This window comes from Cryptotermes secundus, unplaced genomic scaffold (genome assembly GCF_002891405.2).
Source record: "Cryptotermes secundus unplaced genomic scaffold, Csec_1.0 scaffold238, whole genome shotgun sequence".
Taxonomy (NCBI): domain Eukaryota; kingdom Metazoa; phylum Arthropoda; class Insecta; order Blattodea; family Kalotermitidae; genus Cryptotermes; species Cryptotermes secundus.
Window position 1 is genome coordinate 1,025,784 of NW_019728500.1, and position 9,181 is coordinate 1,034,964.

Consider the following 9,181-nt stretch of genomic DNA (forward strand, 5'->3'; position numbering starts at 1 on the left):
TTTTCTTACAACCTGTAGAAATAAATGACATATTCAGTTTTTTCAAATCCACTTTTTCCTGATCTTGTCATTGGAAAAATATGGGGTCGTTTTATATTCGTGCTTATGTTGTATTTTATCCCCTGTTCATACACACGGTACACTACAGAAACTCACACAGCTTCTGAAACGTAGAAACAACATTCCAAATTCCAAAATTACAACTTATAGTCAGCTAAAACTTATTTAATAAACTCAGTGAATACTTAGGATTTGAAGCCAATGTTTAATTGAAATTATTTCTGAAGTAGTCAGTCCACTGCTGGTGAACAGTGAGACGAGCTGACATGTGTATAATAAGCTTTGAGGTCACATCATCATCAGATAGTGACGTATGTCTTTATTCTATCGTTAAAAAATCACTAGATTCTATTTTCAACAGATGATGGGAACCAACATTACTATACCGGCGAGCTCGTTAAACATACAGGACTTTTCTTTCTGCAGTTGCCTTGCCTACACTGAGTAAGATGTACTCTAAGAAAACGTATTACACAATATCTATCAGACCTGACCCTCTTCAAGTTGTGTCTTGAATCGTTGAAACTCTCGCAGGCGAATGGCGTGAGTGTTGATGAATCCTGTGGCATCATTAGGTTGGAAGTCTCCATGCTGATCCATGGACACAAGATTTTGGTTGTAGAGAGTTGTCGGAGAATTTCGAGCCAGCACTCGAACTAGAACAGATGTTTTTAGTATGTCTTCATAAGAGAATTAGTGACTGGTAGGATCTAACCAAGGATCTTCCAAATACTAACGATAACCTCCCAGCTGCTCTCTTTATTAGTGGCCTAGCCTAATATTGAAAAATGCTGAGTAGAAAATGAGTACAAACGACAATAAGTGCAAATGACACAGCACGCACGTAAACTACACGACTAATAATAAGAACATAAAATCAAGAGAAATACACGACATCTCCCACCATCAGGAGGAAAACAACATGACCCAATGTCGGATCAAGATATTTTAACATAATAACTAATTGTTTACATGGAAATTTTAATACAATTTTAAATACATTTGGAGGCTAATGTATGGAAAAGTGAACACCATATTGCGTGCAGTGAAAAACCCTAGTCAGAATAACCAGGAAATACACTAAAAGAAGCTCATCATAAGTAAATCTACATTTCAAGAAGCACCATTGTGCGTGCCTAAGATAAACATCGGAACCAACGTGATAACAAAATTTATATAGAGAGCATTAGTCATATCTAAAGTGCATATTGTTAGAATATCTTATGTAACAGTGTTTCCTTATCGTAGTGGTGCGCCTATGAAGATGATTCTTTTGAATCGAAACATGTAAGGTGAATGAGAACTGAAGTGTTATAAACTTGTATGTCACACTGGACTGAACTTTTCATTATCTACTCTGTAATTAATAGTGTGACGGACCAAAATGAGACAAGTTAAATTAGAAAAATGCTGAATTCATCACAACCCTCACCGAAAATCCGAAATAAACTTTTAAAAAATATGAGGTAATAAAGGAATGCATCCGTACAACAACAACCAGCCACATGAAGATGGTGCAGAGAGAAATTGCAGAATGTTGTTTATATATTAAATCCCAGAGAGTGAGTCCAGTATACTGGCATAATGAACCAACATTTGAGGCAGTAAGCTGGAACTTTTATAAGAGGCAGTCGAACTACAGGGAATGGTGACCCTGCTGCATGCGAACTCCAGGTCCCACTGGTGCAGTGGGTAGCACCTGGTACATGGAAGGTAGACAGGACTCATTAGCCATGGCAAGCAACTTGCCTAAGGGAATGAAACGGTGGATAAACAACCTGGGTCTCCAAGACAGGGGTACAGGAGTGGTTTGCAACAGGCTGGTAACCTGCTCAAGCCAAAAAAAAAAAAAGGATTAGTGGTACTCCTCAAAGATTGAATTACCAGACTGATGTCTGAGGAATGAACTAGCTACCAAGTTCAGTCCTTGCAGATGATGTTGATGAATCAAGTACTGTCATAAATTATAGGAAGCCATTAGGATGAATGTGACAGTGAACTGAAATATCAAAACAATTTATGATTTATGCCTGGAGAGGTGTTTGCATGAATCTGCCACAATAACTAAACCTGTGTTATGACAGATCTCTCAACAAAGGATAATAGAGGTCTCATTCCTCAGTCAGGCATTTTGGACCATTTTACCTTATCACCACCTCCAGTGTCTGATCATGCAGATGGGAAGGCGACACTTCACCCACAGCGTACAGGGAACCAGAGCAAGCAGATGGCCATGGAGCTGTATCTACATACTCATATTTATCTTTATGACATTTTCTAAAGCACACGGAAGCTTTTTTCTCTATAATTTGAATATGAACAACACCATTAACGTTACTAAACTGTACCCTTGAAATCTATCCTGACCTAGTTCAACCAGTTCACATACTGGTAACGTTTTATCTGAGATTTATTTTAAACATTATTCACTTAATCCTCTGTCCTTTAAGATGCCATACTTAGAACTTTTTTCTCATCATAATTCTCTGTGAAATTCTTGTTCACCCATCTGTGTTTTATGCCAAAGTTATAACAGTATGGCGGGATCAGATCATCTGGCCACACCTGGTGACTCACCACTGTCACGTAGTCATGAGAAATGTGTATACCTGTAGTCTCTGTTGGCTTCCTCTCCCCCATGTGTAATTTGTTCTGAACCTTCATGCAAAAAGGACCATACTCAAAAATGTTGTTATAAATATATACAATAATTATTATAATATAATTATATTATAATAAAATTTGACCATACTCAATATCAGTAAACAGAAGTGAAAGAAAGATAAATGTGAGTCTGTGATATAAATGCTGGTCTGTACTATTTGGGTAACTTTGGAAAGATTTTGTAGAAATGTTAATGGTAACCTACCTGAGCCCTTGTACAACTCCACTTGTACCCAGCCAGTGACATAGCGCTGTGAGAGAGCAATGCTCTCCCGAACAAACTCACATTCAGGGCTGAACCAGAATCCTATAACAACATAGAAATCAATAGCAATGCTCTGTGAATTAAAAGCAATGTCACAGTGATTTCATAAAATTTAAGAATAAAATACTTCAGAAAAATTCCTACTAGGTAACAATATATAGCTTATTATCTTTTTGTGACACACTCCGGGGTTTTTGAAGGGGGTATGTCTATAACCATTATACATACTGAAGGAACAATTTACTGAAATTAAATCTAGCTCAATAAATGTTTGTCAATAAATTTCCATGTGCGTTACATTCGCTAGGCGACAGATAAATAGCCAATAAACCATTTTAGCCCATCTCTGGAGTGTTTTTTTTTTTGCTAGTGGGGTGGGACTAAGTCCCTTGTACTGCGGCCACTTCTGGCCTACTGTACCAGCCCCAGATGATAGGTGAGGGTGATTGTGGAGTAATTGGTGGAATGAAGATTGGCAGGGGAAACCGAAGTACTCAGAGGAAACCTGCCCCAGCGCCACTTTGTCCACCACAAATCCCACTTGACCAGACCTGGGATCAAACCCAGGCGGCTTTGGTGGGAAGCCAGCGACTAACCGCTTGAGCTATGGTGTGGCCGATCTCTGGAGTTACTGCTATCAACAAACACATTGATCTTGGTATCTGTATTGGCCACCTGCCCTGTACACCCATGCACAGCATTTTCACATAACCTGAAAAAACAAGTCATGGGATGTGAGATTTGGTAATTTCAGAAGCCAGGTGACCTGTCCTGAGCAGTGGATGGGAAGATGAGGTTCCAGACACTTCAGAACCCTTCAGAAACTTCTGGAAAACCCTCCAAAGAAAAGAGTTTCTTGTTGTTTCTCGAGAACCATTCATCCTAGCATACAGAGGAATTTTTTTTTGCATTCGTTAGAACTTAGAAGAAACACCTCTCTTACTCTTTATGTCTATTAAAATATTTGACATATTTAATTTTAAATTTTCTAAAAATGAATTATATGTTTTTAAAATTAATAAAAAGACAAGGATTTATATTGTGGAGTAATTAATTTTGCTATAGTTTTAATACGTTATATTAATATCATTGAGACAGACTGTGAAGCTATTCACTACATTACACTTCATAATTATACATAATTATAATTGCTGTACTCTCATCTTCAGGTGACATATTGTTGTACTGATCATGTAATTTTAATCTTAAAATAAATAGTAATAAAAAATCTATCAATATAATGACAACCAGTTTTCTTCTCTTACCCCCCCCCCAAATAAGATACTCATTTAACTCTTGTATCATGTTCAGTCTGAGCAGTAGATATTAGCTACATAATACAACATTTCTCATTAATTTTATTACATGGTACTTTCTTTCGGAAATTCATTTGTGTTGTTGGTTATAAGTATCTGATATCAGGAAATTTTCTGAAATTGCACTTCAATCACAGAAGTTGCTGGTTTTAATTTAATATCATTACCATTATATACATAGTCTGCCATCTTGTCTCGGAGGAAAGTCTTCAAGCGCAGGACTTCTCGATCTAGGCAGAAAGTCTCCAGGTCTGTGTGGGCAACATGCAGTATAGTACCACCAGGTGTCTCATAAACACCACGTGACTGTCAAGAGAAGGACAAAGGATTTATCATTCATAGAATAGCAATACAGTAAGATTAATTCCTCTTAGTGGAGAATTTGGCGATTTCTGTCATCAGAAAAAATTAACCCTACAAAACATATATGCCCCAAAATATCAGTACTGAAATGAAAAGAAGTCCACTTGATACCACTCTCTATTCATGTGAAGGCCCCTTGATGACAGAATCTCAAATCCTGAAGAAACTGTCCGATCACCATCTCCCTGTGGCGTTCTTGGGTGATGGTAAGAGCATTTCCTTCCCCATCCTCAACGAAATAGGGGCCTAATATACCGTGTGCTGAGAAGGCACACCATATCGTCACACGTGTACTGTGTAGCGGTTTCTTGACGATAACATCTGGCTGCTCAAAACCAAGGAAGTGAGTTTTCTGGCAACCACTTCCGTATGAGCAGAAATAATACTCAACTGTGAATACTTTTTCCTCCATCGAGAGACCATTTCCAACAACTGCACAACACAACTTCCTTTTCACTACTGGGAACTCGTGTGGCAGGAGCTATGTCCCGTCGAAAAACGCACATGCATGTTCGAGATGCGCGAGTTTCAGTACTGTATTTTTGGCACAAACTGTACATATGTGACACATCTGATGCACATTCAGTTTTTAATCCGGTTCGAATCCTGGCTAAAGGGAGGACCTTCTGAGTTTTCCATTGTTTATCTCAGTATCTTCAGACAAACTCCAGTATATTATTTAGAATAGACCAAAGCACCATCCCTCAACTTCTCTCCCCATTGATTACTCATAGTAATTCTACCAAATCTCATTCAATACTATATAATTTTTCCAATTAATGCACCATCATATAATAATCTATAAATCAGTGTTCCTTAAACTTCACATTTATTCAACACTGCAGTCATCATCGTCATCAGTGTTATGGACTAAACTCTTCGTATGTTCCTGTTACAAGAATTAAAACCATTCCTTGAAACCTTTTGTTATTCTACACTGGTATCTTCTAACTCTCAGCTTATATTGATTCAGCAGTTCTGGTATTTAATTTTCATGCATTCTTTCCATATATTCTTGCTATTTCTGTTGATAAGTTATATTATTTTTGACACTTGTTATTCCTTGTTCTTCTCGAAAGTAATAAAGTTACAGAGGTACATATATTAACTACAATACTGAATACTTACTTTGAGCCCAATGAATCTATTCTCAACGATGTCAGTACGACCAACACCATGCCTTCCTCCGATCTGGTTCAGAGTGGTCAACATCTGCAAAGGATCTGTTTCCACAGGTCCACCTTCTGTCAGATTCTTTAGGCTAAGTGGCATGCCTGAGAAAATACATCACATGTTAAACAATACAGAGGACACACCGGAAGTAAGTATCTTCCTGCTCCATTCTCTATTTTAAGTCAAGATATTCTCCTCCGCATAATTTGAGAGAAAATGAAACATTAATCTCCATATATTTTTGGATAATACCATGTTCAAAATTGATCTGCAGCTTGCAGGGTTTTTCTGGAGCATGTTGAGGATCAGCAGTCAGGTGAAATATTCCATCAGGAGCCGGTTTGGCTGGGTCCTCCAGCACTCCAGATTCATAACTACAGACATAAATAACAGCACACTCTGAGTAAACACAGAAAGGCTCTCAGTGCAGGCTGATAACAATTAGTACTAACCTAACAGCTCAATACATTTCTGCTAATTTAATTTGTGTAATAACTGCACAGTCTTCAAGTATTGAACAATGACAAAATAGCAAAAAATCGTGAACATTTTGGACTAACTTACTGAATCCCTGAGGACAGAGACACCAAATTCCTTAGGGTCGATCATGAAGTACAAGACAGCAAGTTCCTCAAAATTGACCATACTGAAGGACATAACAAGTACCTCAGGGTCGCCACAAAGAATATATTTGGAAAATATGAGTACACATTCCCATTCTTGTTTTACTTTTCTTTCATTATCAGTTGAAGTACCAGTGTACAATAGATAAGATGAGTACTCTGTTCAGAGCAAGGGAAAATGTAGCTGGAAGTTCTTTCTGACCTGATATGCATTAGATTGGCATCCATACTCCAAGGTTTCTTGGGTGTTACTGGCACAGGAATCCCATGACTTTCCGCATATTGGATTAAGTCCTGACGGCCCTGGAACCTTTTAGTGAAACTTTCAATTCTCCATGGAGCTAACACCTATAAGCCAATAAAGAAATATTTCAAACAAATTCCAAATTTGGTCTGTTACTGTGAGAGAATGAAGAAGATCTCAAATTCTCCCAGGTGGACATCTTCTATGAAGAGACATGAGCATAATGATGTGAAACTTTACCCAGTAAATTAAACAAAGAAAATCAATTGATAGGCCTTTATTCTAATTACAAGACTGTTGTTCCAGAATGCATGAAACTGTAAAACTCACCTTCACTTGTGGCCACAGTGCATAACAACTTAACTCAAAACGAATCTGATCATTGCCCTTCCCTGTTGCACCATGGGAAATTAACTGTGCCTTTTCTTGCTGGGCTACGTGGACTAATCCCTGAGAGATGCAAGGGCGAGCCAGAGATGTTCCTAAGAGATAGCGAGATTCATAGATCAGTCCAGCACTCACAGCAGGCCAGATGAAGTCTTTCACAAATTGGGCTCTTACATCGTCAATCACCACCTACACAATTAAAGCAAATTTACATGATTATCATTATCCTGATCATAATGTGTTCTCCTGTAATTAGGTTGTGGAAAACAACCTGTTTCAACCTTAAAAGTCATTTTCTTTTTTAAGTAGAGATCAGAGACAGCTCTTCCTAGTTAACGGGCTTATATCACCATTACTATCCTTCCAAATGTTAATCTTATTAAGACCTGTTATAGATATTACGAAACAGAACCCTTCTTCTTCCTTTTTTTGGGTCATGTCAGAGCCTATCCTCTCAATGTGGTCTTCCCAATTTTGTTTGTATTTTTTATATATTATATTGTTTGTGTTGGGGACCTATAATAGTACATTAAATATTTCGTAACTAAGAGGGATGAAGTTAATGGGAAATTTAGAGTATTATATATTGTGGATTTCTTTTATTTATACAGGTCACTTGTAAGTTAGTGTAATGAAATGAAGGTTATAAAAGACTAAACATGTATTGTGAATAGAAATTCTATGGGTACACCACTTCAAAAATCACCAAGAAAGGAATGGGGAGGTAACATTATTATTTGACTTAAGAATAAATATTGTAAGGATGAATGGTTGATAAAAAGGTTTTCTTGGTATATATTTTGTGTATAAAATACGTTCAATCATCATGAATAATTGATAGCTACTAAAGAGTTTCTTAATTCTCACAAGGCATTTCAGTCAATGGTCATTTCAAAATAGTCACATTCAATTCTAAGTTAATATAAGCACCCACTTCTGGATCAAAAAGATAAAATCTTGTAATCAATGAAGCATAGTCACTTACCTTGGAAGCACCAATTGTCAATGCTTTTTTCTTTGCTGCTTCAAAGTCTTCTTCTTGGCCAATATTTGCCTGAAAGATAATACAGTGTTTTCTTCTTTGGGATACAAGTTAAATAACAAGAAGTTCTGAGAAGAACTGATGATGCCTAATTTTCTTTGAATAATTAGTCTATCAAGAAATGAGAATTGTATAATTGATTGAACATTTCTGTGGATAATTTCCAAAGGTACAGATTTTATTTATTTAAAATGTTCCTGATATAATATAAAAATGTCACAGTGCGGCTGTCATTATAATTGTTAACATACAACAAAATGGTTTAATGAAGAATATGTATGTATGTTTATGATTTACCACCATACAAAATTCCACATGGTTCATTAGTTATTGCCATAAAATCTAATTCTAAATACTGATATTGTACAACTGCCATATTACTGTTTTACATTCTACAGAAAACAATTGCATTGCATTGTTGCACATTTTTTTGAAGATCTATTACCATGTAATATGAATTCGGTCCTGGGTCTGGTCAAGTGGGATTTGGGTTGAACAAAGTGGCACTGGGGCAGGTTTTCTCCAAGTACTTCGGTTTCCCTTGCCAATCTTCATTCCACCAATTGCTCCACAATCACCCTCACCTATCATCTGGGGCTGGTACAATAGGCCACAAGTGGCTGCAGTACAAGGGACTAAGCCCCACCCCACTAGCAATAAAAGAAAATGTAATATGAACCTGTGCTAGTACACTATGTATTAAAAATTGAAAATATCTCTATCTCTTACAACTCTAATTCATTTTTATAATTTCTGAATATGCACCCTATTAATAGAATGCAATAAAGTATGGGGAATGCGGTAGCATAGTTGGTTGAGGCACTATGTCACAAGACGGTAGCAGGTTGGAGTCCCAATGGGGTGGATTTTTTCAATTTACCTAATACTAAGCGGCCTCCGTAGTCTAGGGGTAACGTTCCCACCTCTTTATTCAAGGTACGCGAGTTCAAACTCGGCGGAGGTCGTGGAATGTTTAAGGGCGGAAAAATTCAGGGAACAAGTCCTCTGGGAAGGACTTTAAGCCATGTGTCTCGTGTCGTAGAT

General features: G+C 37.3%; 1 protein-coding gene across 5 annotated transcripts in view; it reads right to left on the minus strand.

Annotated features, from left to right (window-relative positions):
* Positions 1-232: 232 nt before the first annotated feature.
* The window catches only part of LOC111865202 (argininosuccinate synthase), a 14,592-nt gene continuing 5,643 nt past the window's right edge, over positions 233-9,181 (minus strand). For 4 of the 5 annotated variants that reach the window (XM_023853048.2, XM_023853046.2, XM_023853047.2 and 1 more), the window contains 8 exons: positions 8,081-8,149; positions 7,039-7,284; positions 6,667-6,812; positions 6,094-6,215; positions 5,797-5,942; positions 4,473-4,611; positions 2,930-3,031; positions 233-716 (listed from right to left, as the gene is read on the minus strand). In XM_023853048.2, the coding sequence (XP_023708816.1) occupies positions 544-716; positions 2,930-3,031; positions 4,473-4,611; positions 5,797-5,942; positions 6,094-6,215; positions 6,667-6,812; positions 7,039-7,284; positions 8,081-8,149 (1,143 nt within the window). In that variant the 3' untranslated portion in view covers positions 233-543. Of the gene's footprint in view, positions 717-2,929; positions 3,032-4,472; positions 4,612-5,796; positions 5,943-6,093; positions 6,216-6,666; positions 6,813-7,038; positions 7,285-8,080; positions 8,150-8,582; positions 8,640-9,181 lie in introns of those variants that run through there. The other variant, XM_023853049.2, reaches the window with a different exon arrangement.